At 38.3% G+C, this 22121-nt stretch overlaps 2 protein-coding genes across 2 annotated transcripts; one reads left to right on the top strand and one right to left on the bottom strand.

The window, feature by feature from the left end:
* Window positions 1-1720: 1720 nt before the first annotated feature.
* Window positions 1721-17020, bottom strand: LOC119742425 (probable sodium-coupled neutral amino acid transporter 6). The gene is made up of 13 exons (XM_038218342.1): window positions 16687-17020; window positions 15726-15871; window positions 14947-15073; window positions 14530-14569; window positions 14111-14192; window positions 12666-12807; window positions 11198-11413; window positions 9864-9943; window positions 9063-9163; window positions 7923-8047; window positions 6259-6418; window positions 5448-5542; window positions 1721-4278 (listed from the first exon to the last, which is right to left on the bottom strand). The coding sequence occupies exons 1-13, from the start codon at window positions 16846-16848 to the stop codon at window positions 4195-4197; spliced, it is 1560 nt and encodes a 519-aa protein (XP_038074270.1). The 5' UTR covers window positions 16849-17020; the 3' UTR covers window positions 1721-4194.
* Window positions 17021-17372: 352 nt separating this feature from the next.
* On the top strand, window positions 17373-21638 carry LOC119742429 (dynein regulatory complex protein 8-like). Its single transcript, XM_038218347.1, has 5 exons — window positions 17373-17524; window positions 18066-18150; window positions 18718-18870; window positions 19753-19862; window positions 20072-21638. Exons 1-5 carry the CDS (start codon window positions 17491-17493, stop codon window positions 20188-20190), a joined length of 501 nt encoding a protein of 166 aa, XP_038074275.1. The 5' UTR covers window positions 17373-17490; the 3' UTR covers window positions 20191-21638.
* The last annotated feature ends 483 nt before the right edge of the window (window positions 21639-22121 follow it).

Here is a 22121-nt window from a genome sequence, read left to right as displayed (position 1 = left end):
AACAAAGGAAAGAGAAGTGGAATGGAAATGGTATTCCGTCAACGAGACTGGATAGCTCAATTCCGTTTTTAATGCCCTGCCCTGCCCCGCCCCGCCCCGCCCCGCCCCGCCCCGCCCCGCCCCGCAGCCAATGCACTCATTTTCAGCTGCGGATAGCAGCTCTACGAATACTCAAGTTTCTCTGTTAATCCGTAGGTTAGTTAGTAACAAACGTTCACAATGTCTATTGCTCCTACATATTTTGATTGATTTCAAACAAAATTTGTCAAAAGTATCAGTAGCCCAGCCCCAACATTTCACATGACTGAACTGGGGTCAAATATCATGGGGTCAAAGTCAAAATAAGCTCAAATGACAAAAGTAGCGCTGTCAACACGTTGGCCTTGGCCAAACATTAAAAAATGTCTGTGGTGACCTCTTCGTCTGACCTATTGTTATGGGGTCACAGGTCATATTTAAAAAATACTCAAATGACAAAGGTAGCGCTGTCAACATGTTGGCCTTGGCCAAACATTAAAAAATGTCTGTGGTGACCTCTTCGTCTGACCTACAGCTATGGGGTCAAAGGTCACAATAAGGTGAACACGCATCCGTTGGCCCGCAGCTTCCGAGATCTGATTGAGCTTGTTTCTGGTTACGTGCAAATTTCAAACTATGTACACACTGCAACATCACTTGAAAATATCTGCAAACCTTTTCCCCGTTTTTGACACACACAAGCTATTCTGAAAAGTGCTCTTAAAAAAAGTCAACAAAACAACTCGGATGAAATAAATTCCAAGGCTTGGCAACACTGATTATTACAAAATTGTCTCATCAGTTATTTATTTGCTTATGATACAGATACAAAATTGAAATGTATAGAACAGATTGACACTGACCCTGACATTTGAAACCAACTACATGTACATGAACAAAAAAAAGTCAATCTATATTAAACACAAGCACACTTGGGAAAATAAGAAGAAATGTTAAAAACAGACAAATTTTGAACAGACCAAAGTTAAACTCAACGTTGAGAAGTACCAAAAAAAGCATGTAAAAATGTATTTTAAGTTATACTACTACCACTGTAGGCACTTATGAGGTGGTTGCATAGTGTATCATAGCCCCATAAATGTGGCCAATTTACTGGACTACCTCTGTAAATAAAGGCCACATTTGGAACATGTACCCGAATATGTAGAACTTTGTCAAGTTTTTATTTTCACATTTAGACTTTGTAGTTTATTTATGCTTTAGAAGCACACTCACCCTCTTTAAAGCGATAGAAAATTATTCCCCCTTTTTCAGACGTCTATTTTTCGTGTAATTTCGTGTTGGAATTTAGATACGCTAACGTGTGCAAAATGAACCTGGAAATTACAAGAAATGGAGACGTCTGAAAAAGGAGGGAATAATTTTCTATCGCCTTAAAGATGGTGAGTGTGCTTCTAAAGCATAAATAAACTACAAACAAAGTCAAAATGTGAAAATAAAACTTGACAAAGTTCTACATATTCGGATACATTTCCCAAAAGTGGCCTTTATTTACGGAGGTAGTCCAGTAAATTGGCCACATTTATGGGGCTAAGTGTATCAAAGAATTCTGAATTAGCAGTCAGCAGAACATAACCCTACCCAAGACAGGGGTAGACCCGGGATTTTCCAAAGGGGTACGGCTGGGATGTTGGTAAGTCCAAGATTTTTTTCAAGGGGGGTGAGGTGTAGTAGTCAACGCTAAAAAGGCCAAAAGGCCTGAAGCACTGAGTCAAGATTTCCAATAATAAGTGATGGCATTATTCAGGGAACTTGTGGCGAGGCCTCGAGAGTGTTGCAAAATATGAAGTTTCAGTGAGAAGTATTGTACAAATATTGTACAAATGACTCTTAAAGAGTCAGTATTTGTGCTGTTTGACTTAATTTTAGAATTTGGCTGATATATTTTGTCTTTTTAAAAAATGGTGTCTTTGATTCAAAACAATCAAGTGGTTAACCAATGTAAAAAATATATATCCATGTTTGCAGAAAAAAACACACCCTAGTCTGTGAGCTCATGATTATAAGGCAAAACTGCCAGAGTATCAATTTGGAATATTTCCACAACCAATAGAAATGAGGTGAAAAGGAATATGAGCTAAAACTAGACAAAACTCACTTATGAAAATGCCACTCCGAAACTATTACACCTTACCAATGAAACTGTCAATTTGGAATAATTACGCAATGATTGTTTTGAACAATGACATTAAAATTGATCTACATAAATATAAGCAAACTATGCAATGAAATGCAGTAAATGATGACAATTTACGATCAAAATGTGGTAAAAACAAAATTAACTTTTTTGGCATTAGAAATGCCGCTCTTACTTCACAGGAAAGCACGTTTTAAAACTCCTTTCCCAAACAACGTAATTATACACAAGAGTCATAATTGCATTATAAAAAAATAAATTAAAAAACAAAAAAACACATTAATTTTACTGAGAGTAATTTAAATGCACAAATTTCAGAAATTCCCATATCCACTCGAATATGATTACTGTTAATGCTTATAGTACTAGTAGTATACGCCACTGTAAAAAAAATATGCTGAAGATGTTCAACAAGCACCATTCATTACTTCGGCTTACGACTATTGACTTGGCGCACAACCAGTCAATGGCACTTTGTGACCACCTACCAAAGCTCCAGTGCATGGGACACATCATGTGCACATGCTGGTTCTCGTGCATAAGTACGCACAACTAAGATCAAGGGTCTCGCCCAACCAAATTAGTCCACAGATTCAAAGTAAGTACAGTGGAATGCCACTACAACGAACATTGCGGGAGCCACAGAAAATGTTCATAATAGCGATCGTTCGGTAAAGCGATTTCAAGCTGCCGGTGCTCCGGTACTCACTTTTCAATAAATGGCGCCCTTCATAACTTCACCCTGTATGCCCTGGTAGTTACCGAAAGACGACTGCGAACACGTGCCGGCTATTGAATTGTATAATTACACAGTTTTGAGCTTACTACCTACATCGATGGGTGGCATTTCCCTTCTATTCCTTGGGGAAATAATAGCCACTTGTCGGTCTTCTGTTGACATTTTTCAACAACAATGTCGGTTTTTCAACACAAAAATGGGAGCCAAGGACGATGTTCGGTATAGCCGAATGTTCGGTATAGCGGTGTTCGGTATAGCGACGTTCCACTGTACATGAAAAGTTTGATGAATGAAATGGGAATGTATAATCAACAGAACATTTCGTCGTGTCCGTGCAACAAGGTCGTATCTCTTCAGTCGTATCTCCTAAGCCGTGTGACATCATGTACATGAAACGCGAGTTTTCAATGTCAAAAGGTCGTATCTCGCTTAAAACAACCCGTATGTACACACAAAGTCAATGCGATACATGAGATACGACCTTGTTGCACGGAGCGTATTCGCCTGAGACACGATTTCGTTGCAGAATCGACTTACGTTCTTGTTACACTGGCGCGATGATTTATACAGTTTGCCAAAATATATTTTGGTCAACCTGAGTCACTCATAACTGATTTAGCCTGCCCGACGGGCTTGTCTGAAGAGCTTGTCTCAAAATGGGTGGTATGTGACCAACTGCCTTGTGACCACCTGGGCCCTATTTCATGGCTCTGCTAACCACAGCATTCCACGCTTATGATCCACATTCTGTGCTAACAGCGCCAGCAGAAAAAAATTCTTTGCTAACCACGCAAGCACAGAATCTTTTAGTTACGGGATGTACGCATATGCATAAGCCAAAATTCCTTGCTACCCTGTGAAATATGCTTACCGTAAGCACAGAATTTTCTGTTACAAGTAAGAGCAGGGCTTTTTCACTGACAGTAAGAAGAGCCATGCAATTGGGCCCTGATGATGATGAAATGAAATGAACCACATTTGGAACACCATGCACCAGGTAAAGTCAAAGTGGCTGGGCTTCAACCCTAACCGTCCAAAATCCTTCAAAATCCTCCAGGTGGTTTAAGAGGATTTTGTAGGATCAAAGAGGGTAGAACCTTCTTCTTGAAAGTTCAGTATTATGAATTGCACCATTGGTTTCTGCACAGTGGAAGATTCAGGACGGTTCTTAACACAAATGCCAAGGGAATTAGGGTTCATGTCCTGGGTCTATCAAAATCTTACAATCCAAGGTGATTGAATTTGATGGATTTTAAAAACTTTAATCTAGGATTCAGGGTTATTGCTTTGTGACGATACGGTAGATAATGGTAGTCAGGCTAATTATCAGGGTAGTCACTCCGATAAACAGTAGGCCCATGCACTGAAAGACAACAGAATCAAAAGTGGTTATTAGGTAACTCTGTAAAAAAGAAATAAATTCCACATTTTTTTTGTGAATCTCCTTTAAACTGCAATAAGGGTCATTCTACAAATTTAGGACCCAATGTGTGACATTTTTCCTGTCCCTGTTACTTCTGAACTTTGTAATTTGCCATTCAAGTATTATTGAGAGTGACTTCAATCCAAGTTTATTTGTCAGGTAGGTAGTTTGTTATTCATAATCCTTCTTGGAGGACAACTGCATTAAGGAGTGCATCAGAATTATAAAATCAAAGATGTCAGATGTAACAGGGACAGGAAAAAACAGTGGTCCCTAAATTTATAGAATGACCAATGTTCTTTGCATAAAAAAACACAACATGCATTTGCCCATAGACCAATCTCTTCAGCCCCGCCCTGTGACATTTTAACCAACAACAACTGTGACTGCTCAACCAAATGTCTGACAAAAGTCTTACATGCGTAACGTATGCGTGATACGCAAGTGAGATACATGCATGTAACACTGGGGAGATGCGAATGTTGTTGCACACGCACAAAGTGGGCGGGGCTTATGACCAATCCAGAAGGGCTCTTTTACAAATGAGATCTCTCCAGCTCACCACAGGGTGTCCCAAAAAAAGTTGTGCAAGCAGATATCCTTTAATTTCTCAAAAACTACTTAACATGAGTATTTCATCTTGATGGATCATATTAATTATACTCTTGCGTATAATCAGTGAAAATGCCATGGAAATCCATTCATGCAAACCAGAGATATAACAGTTTGTAAAAGGCTATAGGTTTTTCACCCATTCCAATGGGATTTAATATCAGTGCATGAGATTGCCATGGGCCTTTTCACTCTGATGTAAATTAAGTTAACTGTGTAATTTCCATCCCATTGGAATGAGTGAAAAACCCAAAGCCTTTTATAGTCTGTTAGATCTCTGGTTTGCATGAACGGATTTCCATGGCATTTTTACTGTATATACACAAGAGCATGATTAATATGCTCCATCAAGATGAAATACTCATGTTAAGTAGTTTTTGAGAAATTGAAGGATATCTGCTTGCACAACTTTTTTTGGGACACCTTGTGATAAAATATCAATCTTTTACTATGTTTAATTTCAATATTATTCATTTTTTTCAAATTCTAATACTTACTGCTATTTTCTGTGGAGACTTAAGTCGTTCGGTGCCAAGACGTAAGTAAAAGAGAGACGGGAGAATGAATACAAGACTAGTGGAAGCAGTAGCACCTAAAGAAGAAAAAAAAAATAAGCAAAAACAGTTATGAAAACAAGATTTTTTTCATGTTAATACATATACATGTATTATACTTGAATGAGTTCCAGTTAAAGGCATACAGGATCAATTGCTTTTTACGCATTTTGTTCATTTCCAATAATAACACCACTCAAAATCCAAAGAAGAATGTTCAAAACCTAACCTGTTGAAGTTTCAGCTCAGTGGATATGACAGTTTTTGAGAAAACAGTGAAAAGCCATGATCACGAAGCACGATTTTGTCCATGGCATTCTTTATTTCGGCAGGTCACTTTTGAGATAAATGTAAATGATCCTATGTGCCTTTAAACAGTTAAAGACTAAAATGTTTATATTTGAAATATGAATCTTGACATTTCTATTCCAAAAATAAGACAAAACGTGCTTCATTTAAAATCAACTTGCTCAGCAGTTTTAGAAATCTGCTTAGACTAACAAATAAATGCTTAGCAAAAACAGATTACCAGCCAAACCGTGCATCAATGTGTACTACCTGTCACTGGTTCTCAATTTGTTTCTGTGTGTTTTGTTTTTTGTTTTGGATTTGATTTTTTGCACAGTGCTTAATTTTGCAAAGCAATTTTTCCCCCTTTCATAGCACTTCTGTTAAATTTGGCCAAGCGTACATCAATTTCTATGAAGCAAAATGATTATATTCAAGGAATGAACCAAGGAAAGTTAATACCGACCTACAATACCAAAAATCTGTTTGATGTTGGGCACAAAGACGGCTATGCACGTCACCAAGGTGATGAGCACTGCAGTAGACACAAAATGGCGTAACCATGGATACGATGCATCCCTGAGCGGCACCCAGGTACTGAAGATCATCAGCAGAGATTTGCGGGCCTTGGAAACAAATTATTTAAAAATTAGAGAGTCAGTACTGCAGTGGTTCGGTCCGAGTGAGAGAGACTTCAAGTTGAACAATAACTCATTTAATATACCACTGGACTGAACATGTCCGTCTCAGACTAAGCCAAGAGCACAAGTAACTGGTTTAACCAATAAACAGTTTATGCTTTATACCAAAAGGGATAAATCAAAACATTCCATCATAACACGTGGAACTAAACTAAAAGTAACGTTCAGCGTGTAGAGTGGCAAAACAATCATACGCAAGCCGCTTCGCCTTAGGGCTGTCCATGTTGGAATAATTTAGTCTACGATTATTCAAAACTGCGTTTGACCATATATTCGAATACTCAAAACTTGCTGATCAAGTTTACACGCGCCAGCTGAAACTCCGTGCTGCGCACGTCAAAAGTTGCACGCAAAGCGCGCAGATTAAAATTTGCGCGCAGCAATCCATGTTATGGGTCGCTGGAGTGTTGTTTCAGTAACTGTTTTATAACCGTCAAGGGATTTAACCTGCTAAAAGGATAAAAAAAAAAACAATGAACCACCGTCAACAAAAAAATTACTGTTGACAAAAAGTGGCATTTGACAATATAGCCCTCAACTTTACAATTAAAAATAACATCAGTCGTGTACGTACATGTGTAGTTTTTTTATCTTTTGAATATTCGAACCGGTAAAAATTTATTCGAATATTGGGGTGATGATCAAATATTTGAATATTCCGTTTAATTGGGACAGCCCTACTTCCCCAACAGATTGAGGATAGCCTCTGTGCACAGAGAGACTTAGGCTGGACTCTTAAAGCTACAGTCCATCATTTGCAGCTATCAAAAAAGTCTTAAGACGCACCGTTGAAAAATTCCGTTAGTAGTTCCTTTTTTTTATACGGCGAAGCGCGTGCAAGCGTTGACACAACGCATACGCGCCCTCTATGATTCGTCGGATCAGTGCGCTACATCGCGTAGCTGCATTCGGCTCAGTAAGAACGTGTCTCGGACACTGAATTCAGGCCCAATTCAAAACAAGATTCAGCAACTTTTGATTTGAAATCGAGATCCTAGAATGTTGTTTTACTCGAAAAACAGCTGAAGCTGAGCTGAAATTTTATCAGGTTAGTTGTTTATCACCCTTTTTTAGATTTTGAGAACGTTTGTTGCTTTAAACGAACAAAATGCACAAATTACAAATGATGGACTTTACCTTTAAATGCATTAACATAGTACGTCTGGCACTCACTGACATGCTATTGGTTTGTACCCAATCAGAATACCATGACCAGATGCACACAAATCACTGCCGTATCAGATTTGAACCACGTCCAAACCTAGCAAGACCAGTGAATAAGACATCTGCACTAGTGAGCAGTGGGTTAGGGGTTCGAGTCCCACCCATTTTGTTCTCACAGCACTTAGCATACAGCGCTTGCAAAATTATATCAGTGAAAGACAAAACCAATATTTAAATTATTGCTATTATTATTATTATAACTTACCGGGTAGTGAATGAGTGGAATAGTGAAGATAATAGCTAGACACACAGCCACACGTACTATGAGGATGATACGGTCTGAAGGGTTGAACAACTCATATCCGTCTAGTAACTCATCGCTCACATTACCTGCAAATTGAGAAGACAAATAAGTACATTAGGCCAAAAAAAATAAATAATAATTCTACTTCCGATTACCCTACCTACCCTATTTTGACAGCCTCTACCCTAATTTTTATGGGGGAAAAAAAACAAAAACCATCAATTACTACCTTTTACCCTTAACTACAAGCAGACACCTCCATATGATCAACACAAAAAAATGCCAAAAAATATATATAATTCACTACCTACCTACCTACCCTCTTTTCAAATGCCATGTAATCGGAAGCAGTTTTTTTTTGGCCTTAGACATCACTGAGGGAGTGGCTAGCTTCTGTGCACAATAGTGGTTCTATGTCTGTCAGTTTCTATGCATTACTGTTCAAGTGAATTGTATTGCAACAGAAGTAACCCTGCAAATGTAACACGGACTTACTCCATGTCCAAGTACAAGTACCCCCTCAATGGTTCTAAATCAAGAGTTGGGGGAAAGCACTGGTAGGGACATTCGAATACACTGCCAACAACGCCTGACGCTTGCGTGAAGACAGTACAGGTTTGTGCACATTCAGAGTAAAATAAGTTATGCGCACTTGACGCCATACACGTGTGAACTAGTATGCACACTCAGTGTGTCCCTCCCACTGGGCTTTCGAAACTGGTCACAAAGCGCCCTCTGCTGTTCATGCAGGGAGTCTAAACATAAATGAGGTAGAATTTATTTTCAAGTGAAAATCTTTTTTTGAAACTTGCCTGAAGTATACAATTTGTTTCAAACCTTTAATACAACATGAATATGTATTGATGAGTATCAATATGTATTTAGATCATAAATATGTATTTAACAGTGTGAATAATTATGATGGTTGGATAGCTCAGTTGGTAGAGCACCGGAACGGTTATTCGGAGGTCACAGGTTCTAGCCCCGCTCCCAGTCAATTTCTTTGTTCAACTTTTCAATTGTTACAATTCAGTTTCCCTGTGTGGTTCATTTGAAAAAAATGAATAATTATGAATCAAAGTACAGATTATAAAAACATACCGTAAAATGTGAGATAGCCGAAGAGTGCTGAGACCATGTACAGTGTGAATGAGATGAATATTGACGTATTGGCCACGTTCTGCATACGACTCTTGCTTGGCCTTAAAACAAATACAAATAGTTAAATCACAACCAAACGCAGTTCAATTATCAAATGGCAATGTTTTAAATCTCAATGTCTTAATAGATATTAGGTGTTTTTAAAATCAGCACCTCCAAATACAATGATTTCAAATTTGTCACTTTCAGAGGTTCTGACAATTTAGTATGGACAATAATTTCATGAACATCATGAAGAGTAACAATTGGACATTTTCTAAAGGGGAAATGCTTGAATTTTCGCAAAAGGCAAAATTTTCCAGCCAATTTCTGATATACAGCCAAACGCCACAAATACTGATTCGCAAGAGTATTTGTACGATATTTCTTGCCGAAATCTCATGAGTTTCAATACTTCAGGGTGTGCACTGGAGCGTAAATTGTACAACAATAGGCCGTGCACAACGGCCAATTCAAGATCAACACACGGTCTGCCTCCACAGACTTCACAGACTTTGTGTGTGTGTACAAAAGGCACGAGGGATTAGCGTGTTTAGACGTCACCCGGAGGCGAGTCAAGGCAATCTTGACGTCTTAACCCGTCAGCCGTGCCTGTGTATAAAAACAGCCAGTGCGTTGAACTGGTTAAATAAGTATATGGGTTGGAAAACAATTTGAAGCCACTATTGTTCAGTCTGAAGGGGAGGGGCACTTCAAGCAGAAAATAATGGTTGTAAAAATGCCAGTGAATGTAAAACTTACTTGGAAAGTTCACAGTATACTGGAAGCACAGCCGTGTGACAGACAAATGAAAAAGCCATGGTAGGAAGGGCGTATGCTGTCTGGATGAGGTATAAATGAACACGTTTCAATGTGTGTATTTGAAAAGTCATATGTGGTATTTGGGCAGTTCCATCATTACGGACGTTACATTCTGAGCCAAAGACCAATTTGAAACAACATGAAATACTTGCAGTGAAAGCATACATGTATTTTGGTACAACTCTAGCTTAGGCTCTTAATGCACAACATGACATGGTTAACGTAGTGTTAGCTGAATTAAGTAATGAGATATAATTATGTTATATCATTATGAGATAATTAACGTTAGGCTTTAAGACATAAGTTTTTGATTTTCAGTACGCATTGATAAAAGTCTGTGAAGTTTCTTGCAGGAATTTAATGAAATAACTACGGGAAAGAATGTTGCATCCTGACGCTGCTTTTTTCATCATATATTATCTCAATGAAGGTCAGTCATTGCAAAAATGTGGAAAAGACATGAAGGTGGGACTGAGAAACAAATCCAATTTTGTTAGAAAATACTTTGAAAATGCATGCAACTCTCTATAGACTTTGTACACAACCAAAGAAGTGGCGTCTGGAAACTACGTTCTTGCCTAACTTTGTTGTTCACTCTATAAACACACCGATGACACTTTACAAAAAGCTACTTTGATGTTGTGAAAACATCATGTTTTTGTTGTTACAGACGTTATATTATAACCATACGGATGTTACGTGTACAAAATCAACTTCACACACGTGATAAAAAAAACTACTGAATCATGGCATTCTTAGTTCCGTGTGTTATTTTTTATAAAATACGGACCTTTCTCTCTATTGCATTTTGCATTTGAAAACAAGATGCCAAAATGACAACCTTAAATCTATAATTTTAGCCCAAAAGCAAGTTTGACAAAAAATACTTTAACCGCATTCTATCTCACTGGAACAGCACTCAAATATAAAGGTCTTGTTGTCCCCTTTTATTTCTATACCACATTTGAGGTGGTGATGCTTGTAGTTCTGAAGATTTCATAAAGTTTCCACTTTTCAGCTAAGTCCACTTTCGCGTAGAATTGCCCATTTGTGCCACAAAATTTGCATACATGTAAGTCATGATCAGAACTTCGTAAGTAAATGATTTGCCAACATTTATCGACGTCAGGTATGTGTGCAAATATAAGCGGGCCTTTAAACAATGCCACATTTGAAAAGCACATGATTTTTTTTTTCAAATGCCTTCCTTAATGAATATTTTAAAATGATGCAATGGTTTCTCTGCGCAAAGTCTTTTGAAAAATAACACTCACTTCTGTTGTCAGGGAAAAATACTTTGGCTGACACTCTGAAGAGGTGCTGTGATTGGCTGAATCCTCATCTAGTTGACTTTTATATCCAATGGGAGATTCTGTATCATCAGATGAGGAGTACTGAGCTGTTGTGGTGTTGATTCTGTCAGAACTTGTCATATTGGTCCAGATCATGTCGGGTATTGGACAGGGGAAGGAGAACTGCTTGATGACAATCTGTGAGTAAACAAAATAGGTTTTTTTAAAGGTTCATTTTACTAAAGGCACAGCTTCATATCTAGCCTACAAGGTTCTAGTGTATGTTTCCTGGCTAAAGACACTTTGTCGTTATTTGCTTTTTGCAACCGAGTAAACTTAAGGATAGTCAGACAGCCAGAGTCGCGCCAAACTAAATGTATTTAGAGAACCCCAATAGGATTGGGTTTCAGACAGGCAAACTGTACGTACTAATTTTCCATGGACTAGACTCTGGAGCTGTTGTGAATAAATGCAACAGTCGAAACTACAACAGTGCTAACTGTTTGAATTGAAATGTCACACTAACAGATAGAGCAGATCATTTGCAGCTATCCAAAACATCTTTGAAACCTATTTCATCCCTTTTTTATATGTTGACTGTGCATTCACTTCTTCTTCTTATCATTTTCCCGTTACTGGTTTCAGTACACCTTAACCCTCCTGCTGTCTGAACAGTCACAGACAGTCAAAAAAATCAATATTCTTCCGTGCCATGTTTTTTACATAGGCTAGTCACCAACAGTCAGATCATATTTCAAGCAAGCACTGTGACTAGTCAAATTCAGTCAACAGACAAACACAGGCAACTGGTAGGTACAACTGATTTATCAATCACCTACAGTCAAAGCACAGCTGTATCAAGTTACACAAACAGTCACAGCCAGTCAGTCCTGCTTTATGTAGGCTGGGAGCTCTTAACTGTTGAAAACAGTCACTTGATTGATTTTGACTGGAAGGACAACTTTGCACAGAATGTATGTTTGCATAGGCGGGTTAATATTGTATGGGCCTTATGCACGAGTTGGCCATTTTTGTCGAGTTCCCTGAATGTATTTCATAACTTGTTAACTGTTGAATGGGATGGTGCCTATTTATGCAGTCTTATTTTACTGTCACTTTTTTATATCTGGCTTAAAACATTAGGCAATGTTTAGTTACAAGTTTTAAATTATTAATTGAAGCAGACTTGAATTAATTAGTAATTTAGTTGCTTTTATTTCTCTTCCCAAGATCCAAAAAAAATGAAGATTTTACCTCACTTTCAATTCAATATGGCCGACTTGTGCATAAGGCCCACACCAATTGAAAAGCTTTTGTTCTGCAGAATTTTGATATATATAAATATCTCAATATCTCAGACCGTCAGGAAGTTCATGCACAGAGTGCATATGAGCATACCAATACCAAAATTATGTATAAAACATTCTTCAAACCAAATGGTTGGACTTACCACTACAGTGAAGAATACCATACACAGTATGGAGAGTCCACTGGTGTAGCCTAGGAAACCAATCTTGGGCAGGCAGGCCAACGGAACGATGATGATCACCACTACCATCAGTACAAGGTAGGTGCCATTCAAATACCATATACTGCAGAAAATGAACAAAAGTTGAGGAATTCATGACTGCCATGATTAAAATAAACCACAATTGGGAAGTAACCACTCTGTAGATAAATTCAATATTGGGGTTTTATACTGTACACTCAGTGTTGTCCGAGAGATAGCAAGAAAAAGATTGACAAGCTTACTCGGGTGGGACTCAAACCCACAACCTCCTGCTTACTAGTGCAGACGTCAAATCCAACTCTCGTCAAGTGGCCGGTCTTAAACGAATGATAAAGACATGGCTAGCTGGTCTTAAACACTTTTCCAGTGTCACATGAAATTTGGACTCCTAAAAATCCAGTGCCTCTTCTTACCGTTTTATTGGTTGAACGTTCACAATCCTCACATAGGCATGCGCAATACTACCAGAGAGTCAGAATTTTATAGTCCTAAATTCACAACGCAATGCTCCAGGTGCATTCTGCGCAACATCGCGCAGCACGCGCGCGCCTATCTCCATAAAAGGAGTTGTTTACATTTTGCTCACCAGCTGGACACTCCATTATTTAGCTAGAGGGGTGTTTCAAAAAACATGAAGTGAACTTGTGGAACAAAATCAGGTTGTTTTGACCAAAAAGTTTAGATTTTTTTTTTACCGATAAGGTATTTACGAATGGAAATAAATATGTGCTTGGTCGGTATTAATCACTCTGTTTAAGACCGCTTGCAGTCTGGGTGCTGATAATTACCCGAGCCAAAACCTCCCAAGCACACATTTATTCTTATTAAAGGGAATATACAACATTTGCAAACATCGAAAAATAAAACTACCAAGTTTTTGCGAAATACCTTACTAGGATGTTGGTAAATGACAGTCTCAAGCATCTTGTAAAATTATGGCACCTGGTGTGAAGTCATTTTCAAGAAAATGGTATTTTTGTATACATTTCCAACGGTGGTCGGCCGACCAGCGTTGGAAAAACCTAACTATTTTTCAACTACTGCTCCAAATTTACCATTTTTTCAGTCCAAATTTTGTTTGCTATTGGTTACATGTTCATGAACGGGTGCAGGCCAGCTAGACTGGTTTCCTTGCCTTACAATTTTCAATCATCTATAAATTGATCCATTTTATCTTTTGTGGAGTCAGGGAACCAGACTACTTGAACATTTCTGTTTTTCTTAGTTTTTCCAACCTTTTCAAACACAAAACTTCAAAAATGTCAGTGTAACAAAATTTGATCTATTATACTAACCCCTCAAATAGTTCATTTCTGAAAATAACAGCAAAAGCCAATGATGTACATTCCCTTTAAAATGATCTCTTCTTTCGTAATTTAACTTACCTTTTGTCTTCTATATCGCTTAGGAATGTGCTCAGGATTTTGGGTAGTTCATCCTTGACTATGAATAAGTAACTTGACATTGCTAGTGGAAAGTAAAAGATCAGAATCACTAAATAAACAAATCGTATATGAGGGGTTGAAAATCATTTATGTGTTATACTGAGGAAAAAGAAAAACACAACACAGTGACATGACTTCTGTCCTGAACCAAAGTTGGTGGATTTCTTAATTAATAATTTCAGTTTATGTGACAAGGCAAAATAAAGTCATGTGTGATTCTAGCCGAACAAAAGGGTGGAATGACAAAAGAAATACAAATTTCTTATGAATTTCTAAAATTAAGAAATTTCATTTACTACAAAATAGAATCCCCCCCCAAAAAAAACCCTTCAATTACCGAATGATGCAGTGAAACCTACCTCCTATATTTTGAAGTAGTATTGCACTAGCAGCCATTATCTGGAGGAAAAAGAAAAGAAAGAGGACGCACTGATTTTGTTGAATGTTTTCATTTCACTACCAAAAGATCAAAGAAATCCACATAGCTTTTTAACCCAGAGCACTGGGCATACTTAGTGTACAAATCCTTAGACTACTTGACAAAACAACTAAGAGTAAAAGCAATGATTAAAGAAAGCAATATTATATAAATTGTACATTTCCCTTGCCCTTTATCAGAACGTCGACCGTGATTTGAAATTTCTTTTGCAAACACAGGTGCCCCCTTCGTGCCTTTTTTTTGGGGGGGGGGGGGTTAAGATACAATCATGCAAAATTGGGAATAAAGTAGGAAATGCAATTCACAATTTGGCATATATATACATTCCAACCCTTACCTTGCCTGGAATTTTGAACGCAAACAAGCCGACTTCTTCATAGGACTTGACTCCAGTCAACACACACATCTTGAGTAGGAGATGAATCGAGAAATCTGCCAAGACAGCCACTGTAACTAATAAGAAACTGCCAAAAAAAAAAAAAAATTATAGTTTGGATTTTTAAGGCATAAATGTGGTTGGACAAAATGAAAATGCAGAATTAAATTTGATCACATGCATTGGGTTGCACTCTTTGCACTTACAGTACAAAATTTGACCCAGTACGTTCATTTTTATTTTGACAAATATAGTGGTGGTCAGAAATAAGCCAGCATCCAACCATACTATGTTCACCAGATTTCCAAGGTATTCACGCAGGACAAACAAATCAAATGAATCCAATTCAACACCATTTTAACTTTCTGTCAGTCAAAATGTAAAATTATGCATTACTACATAGACCTACAATGGTGCCATATAGTTCAACAAGGGGAAGAGGTTGTATCGCCGAGTTGCCATCCCAGGGTTAAAATGATGCATGTAACATCAAAATAATAAGTCACCATTAATTGACATTGGGTTGAAGTTTCAAATTTGTTCACATGCAACGAGTATGTACAGTGCTACATTGTGGCATTAATTAATGGAATCCTTCTTGCAAATACTGTTAAGACAAAAAATATTGCACATGTACAAAATTGTTTTTGTCATTTCATTTAAAAAAAAAATTACGGGGGTGGGGGGGGGGGGAGACTAAAGATATTTTGGTTGCTCATTGAAGAACAAGGTATTCTTACGTGAATAGAACAATTCCACTCTTTGCCATAGCAAAAGACAGTCCCAGAATGCCGCTGCCCAAGATGGCGTTCATCAAATTGAACACTGACATGCCGAAGGAGGAACGTCGACCCAAGTCATGTTCATCTGGTGCAGGGACATTCTCCTGTACAAGAAAAAAAAATCAATAAATGGTGCATTAGGATGACAAGTCAAATCAAATTCAAAGTGAAAGTAGATTTTTTAACACGCACGCACGCCTGGCGCCCTGAATCGCAAGGCACAAACCGCACAGGAAAATCGTGGTTTCTTCCCCAAGAATCTGTTCAAAATTGCAAACGGGTGTCATTAAAATTGGGAAAAGTCTGCTTTTTATTGTAAAGGTGATTTTTGAGCAATAAAAAACATTTTTTATTCTAATTTGATCAAAACAAAACAGGGGCCTACACTTCACGATCGCCAAAATACAGGTTCTTTTTTTTATAGGCACAGGAAAAAAATTGTTACGGATTGACAAAGACTGTGATAATTTTCACACAAAAAGTTCAATTTTGCAGATTTTGTTTTATTAAAATTTTGTAAGTTTGGCCTATTTCAAATTTAAAAAAAAATAACTCATTGTTAATTAATCAGTGAACTTCAGCAGGAAAACTGCCTTAAGTAATTGCGAACTTTGTATTTGGACCAATAGATTTATTCAATGCCACTACTATTGTCAGAACAACACGTTCATCCCAATTATACCCCCCCCCCCCCCCAAAGAAATCGTCAAGGCACAGACACAAACATGACACTGACAAGTGACAGATATGCAGCATCGGTTAGTAATCCTCATTTTAACTTAAGAGATGGGCTAAAACAAATAATCCTAATTCTATGGTGATTTTGCCTTGTCAATGTATTGCCTGAACTTTAAGCTGTGCATCAAAGCATTGATACATGTTGTTTACAAGAAATTCACAAATGGCCCGGGCTACGTACACCATAAGCGTTTGCAACAAGCGGTGTGTTTATCGACCCAGCTGGCATGGCTGGCCAAAATATCTCCTCCACTGACGTGTTGAATGTGTCAGCCTCCTCGACAGCATAACGTCTGTGCTGATGGCCGGTTATGCCCGGCGATCGCGAGCGAACGATATCCATCTACGGGAAATTCAGAAGCAAAGTTGAACGAACAAAATACTAAAGCAATCAGGGCATCACTCGGATCTTCCAAACAACTTTACAAAAATGACTCTTCACCATCGCATCGTCACGAGTGCAGTGAATATGGGGTGCACAAAGTTGACGTGACGCGTGACACACGTTAACAATAAGAAATCCTAACAAGACTGGTTCTGTCATATTTTGCTTTTTTTGCCTAAATAGTGTTATGGATGATGTCTAGATGCCAGACCAAGTGATAAACTACAGTGGCTTTGAAAGAACGTCCTTTACTGTAAAGTGATCTGTTTATTGGGTCATTGAAATCACTTCCAGATCAAATTCTGATCAAAACTTACAAGATAGGAAGCACTAAAGAGAAGTATGGGGTGAGGATCCGCCCCTTCCTGTGTCATATGTTCAATACTGTGTCCACTAAACGCCTCCACTGTTACCACATGAACGCACCTCAGACTTTTGCAACTCTAATTAGCTGCTGGAGTGTTCGCATACGGAAGATAAAAACGATTGGACGCGCGCCACTAACGCCACCTAACATACGATTTCAATGAGTGGAACGTCATGCAGTGACTTTGTCAAGTTTAGTTATTGGAAGTGTTAGCAACCTGTAAACAATCCATCATGGCGGCACCTGCAGATGAGAAAGAAAGTGCAGGTAAGTTTGCAAAAAAGGGGTCTAATTCTTGAAGGTTTCATGAAATTTATGAATTGAAATGCAAAAATGGAAAATCAGAGAAAGAATCTAGCAGGCTGGGTTGTCCATATGTCATCTGAAACCCTGTAAAGAAGAAAAACACGACAGTTCGTTGACGTTATGTTCAATTTTTCATATTAAATTCATGAATCATGAACAAAACAAAACACATAGACATGATACTTTTACTACTACTAGCACTGATAGACATAGTCTCATCATAATCATATTTTGACCGAAAATTACTGCATTGGACTTGGTAGTTAACATTTGTAAATTGTAACAAATAACCCAAGTTAGTTACTAATATTATAATAATACTAGTGATGTTTAGAGATGAAAGTGCAGTCGTGATAAAACTAAGCACCAATTTTAAATATGTACAAAAAATACAATAAAGACAACAAACTGTGATAAACAAGAAATAAGCATAGGCCTAATCAAAAAATTAACAAAGTGTGTATTTATTTTGCATTTCTGTGAATTCTAATTCTCTAATTAGAATCACTGCTGGCCGAGACACAAAAGAAGATAAGTGATGCTTTTGACATCTTTGACCATGAGTCGAACAAAACTGTGGATGTCAGGTAATTAAAATAATATTATGAATAATTGTTTATTGAAACATACAAAAGCCTCACAAAATCTTGCCCAGGAAAGAAAAGTTTCCCACTTTAGCTGAAGTCCCAATCTATATTTCTTTTTTTTTTCGTAGCAAACATGCAGGTGTTAACTTGAACTTTCTTCTTTGTTTTTTTTTTAGCCATTCCATCGTATATTTGATGTTTATCCCAAGGAAATTGCTTTTATTTAAGCAAGGATACAACTTACAATAGAACAGCCATACTGCCAAATTTGAAGCGGCCTATACAATGAGACTTGATGTAATTGTGATTTTAATATTGCAAACACTTCATTTAATAGCAAATTGTTGATGAGATTCAAATTTTAGTAACTACATAATGAGATTCTTGTGTCTTATACTGCTTCAAACCATTGTTCTGATCTTATGTGGAAAAAAACTGCCATGCCAAAAAAGTTTTAAAAATTAGAAATGAAATTGTAAATTAAAAAAACTGATTATGAAATAGCCTGTCTCTTGTCATTAAGTTTTGAAAAATCATTTCCTGTCTTTAATTTATGCCACTTTTCAGAGAGGTAGGAACAATCATCAGATCGCTCAATTGTTGCCCAAGCGAGGGCGAGCTTCATGACTTGTTGGCCGAGATGGAAGAAGAGGAGCCGACGGGATACATCCGCTTTGATCGCTTCTTGCAGACCATGACGGAAGTGCTGATGGCTAGAAAGTGAGACCCTTCCCTTGTCCATCACAAGTCCACACAAGTCTATCACAAGTCTATCACAAGTCCTCACAAGTCCACACAAGTCTATCAAAAATCCTCACAAGTTCATCACAGTTTCTCACTTAAGTCCAAAACATCCTCACAAGTCCTCACAAAACCTCGAGAATCTATGGCAAGGCTTCATAATCCCATCACAAGTTGATCACAAGTCCTCACAAGTTGATCACGAGTCCTCACACATCCTCACACATTCTCACACGTCCTCACACGTCCATCACAAGTCCTCACAAATCCACTGATCACAAGTCCTCACAAGTCCATCTCAAGACCAGCACAAGTCATCCACTCTTAAGTCAAGTCACAAACTTTTCAAATGAACTGTGACAAAAGCATCCCTTTGTTATTGTTCATCTCCTGTTACTTTGAAAAGTAATGGACTGGAACGGGGTTTGAACCTGTGACCTCTGATTAAGCTGCTCCGGTGCTCTACCAGCTGAGCTATCCAGCCCAATGTTAGCAGTCTTCCATTTTACCACTTTGGTCAAGGGGCTCTATTCAGAAGCCATATAACTTGTGAAAGAACTTGTGATTTACTTTGAACGGACTTGTGATGGTCTTGTTATCATCATCATCACCATGTCGGGGTCGCCTGGGTTGTGACATCACGAGCCAGTCCCTGAGTCCTCTTCCTCCAGCTGTCTCGATAGACATCCAAAAAGGGGTGAAGCCCCTCCCACATCCTCCTTCCCCATCCATCAAAATCATTCAGATTTTCTAATAAAATCATCCTTTTTTTTCTTAAGCTTAGGGGTGACCGCCAGAATTAATTTGAACTAGATGGAAAATAAGTTTTTTCAATAATCAAATTATGAATTTGTTATCTAGGTTTAAGCCATCACCCGAGGACCAGTTGCAGAAGGCATTTGAGGTTCTGGACACAGACAAGAAGGGATATCTTACTGTCGAGGAACTTACAAAGTGCATGACCGAGGAGGGTGAGTATATTGCATTGTATTGGCTGTGTGCATAAAGTTCAGAAATCTTGTTAGAGTGTTTTTCTCTACTACCATTATCATCATCATTTATTTCACTGCATAACTTTGTCAAATATTGTCAGTGTGTTACCTCATCAAATCTGAGGCTGTGTTGTCACTCTATTGGTGGCAATAATAATATTTTTTTTTATGTCATTGCTTTTTTCTAGCGGAGCCATTCACCCAAGAAGAGCTGGAGGAGATGCTATCAGCAGCAGTGGACCCAGACAAGGGGGTCATACTATACAAGGACTATGCATCACTCATGGCGGTGGATGAGACCGCATGAGAGTTGCACAGAGGTTCATTTTGTAAATATCTTGTAAAAATTACGTTAAACACTTTCAACCCATTAGTTCCTGTAACGCCCCATCTGCCCAGCCTGTTACTCCCTGTACAACCGAAAACCATCCTGCCTGTTACTCCTTATATACTGCCCCAAACTGCCCTGCCTGTTACTCCCTGTACCACCCAATTCCATCCTGCCTGTTACTCCTTATACCGCCCAAAACTACCCTAGCACTGTATGGTTTTATGAAGTCACCAGATAAGGGAGTAAATACATTGTAATACAATGTACTTCAAGTACTGGTAGGAACGCCCAAGGCTGCCTTTATAGGAAAACCACTTCTTAATTGTTTGCGGCTGGGCGGGTGACCAGGAATATTCCAAGCATGTGGAGGTCTGTCGGAAAATTTGTTGTCACGATTCCTCCCTCTTAAATTGATCTAGCACTGCCCATGTTCCAGTGGGACATTGTGTTTCAAAACAAGAATTGGGATATCAAACCTAGTGTAAAGGAACATAGGCTCATTTTCTTCATCCTCTATCTATCGACATTATTTGGGCGAAAGAAGCTGTCAAACTCTGGCACTGCAATGGGTGAAGAATCCCAATGCTGATTCCATCACAGTTCACCCCCTAGTAGTTCCTCAGGACTACCCTGCTAAATCCAACAGAGTCCAACCGCAGTTTCCTGCTCAATCCACTGTGCCTTATTTTCAGTTGTCTGCTGAATCCAACGGAGTTCAACATGGCGTTATAATGCGGTTCAGTTGCCTGCTGAATCCAACATTTTGCATGAGGAATGTACACAAGGGGTTAACTGCTCAATCCAACAGGCTCCATCGGGTATATGACATAGTTGGATCCTGTTGGATTCAGCAGGGTTAGGGTTAACAAGTCAATCTCAAGCCATTCAGTCCCGAGGCCTAGTCACAAGCTAGGCAAATGGACTCCGCAAAGCATTCCTTACGAATGGGCTTGTGATTTGCTTGAGACTGGATTTGAGACGGACTTGTGAAATCCTTACCCGTTCAAGAAAATTTGAGGAGGCTGTGAGAAAGTTTGGTGATGTTCACTTTTTGTTTAAGTATGTTCATTAGAACAGAGTTGTAACAATTATTTTTAAGGATGAAATTACATTTTCCCACCGTTGACACAGTAAGCATAAAAGACTTGAGTCTAAAAATTGGCAATTTTCGATCCGTAAATTTATTTACAACAAAATATGTTAAATTTCATTTCCTTGTCTTTTTTTTTTTAATTTGAAATTCTTTTGTTTCAGTTGCACTCTAAAGCTAAGTTGGACAAAAATTTACAAATAGATTTGAAGGTTTCTGATAAAAAGGAACCTTTTCTTTGTAACACAAAGTGAGCTGTCAAGAATACCAGGGCAGTTAATCTTGGAAACAAATAAAAGCGGAGAAATACACAGTGGAACACAAATATAAGGCCCCCAAAAAAACCACTTGTGTTGCCCTCATCTGACCGACCAAAAACTCAGGAAATCTCCGGTGTTGTTTTGGGGTTTTTTTTTCACTTGAAAAAATTAATTTGACTTTACCCTTTCTGTTACCGTTTCTTTTTAATGCCATAACTTTGCATTTCGTTACAAAACATACATACCTAAATAGTAGTATAGTTCGAATTTACTGTATTTTGTACTAGCAACTGAGGCTGAGGACTAGTGCATGTTGTGTGATGTACTGCATACATTGTATGAATGTGTACATGCAATGAACATTGTATTGCATACATGTACATGTACACAGTCTAGTTGGCGCGTGCAGTACATGTAGCCTTAACATTTAATGTACGTTGGTAAAGGAGAACTGGTAACTGAATAAAGGGTAGGCTTATATATGTGAATTGTATGTTTAAACCACCCCCCCCCCCCCCCGAAAAAAAAAATCCCAGACTGACCGACCCTCCTGATAT

Source organism: Patiria miniata, unplaced genomic scaffold, assembly GCF_015706575.1.
Source record: "Patiria miniata isolate m_02_andy unplaced genomic scaffold, ASM1570657v1 HiC_scaffold_6, whole genome shotgun sequence".
In the NCBI taxonomy this organism is placed as follows: domain Eukaryota; kingdom Metazoa; phylum Echinodermata; class Asteroidea; order Valvatida; family Asterinidae; genus Patiria; species Patiria miniata.
The sequence above is the reverse complement of the archived record's forward strand: the minus strand, read 5'-3'. Positions and strand labels throughout refer to the sequence as shown.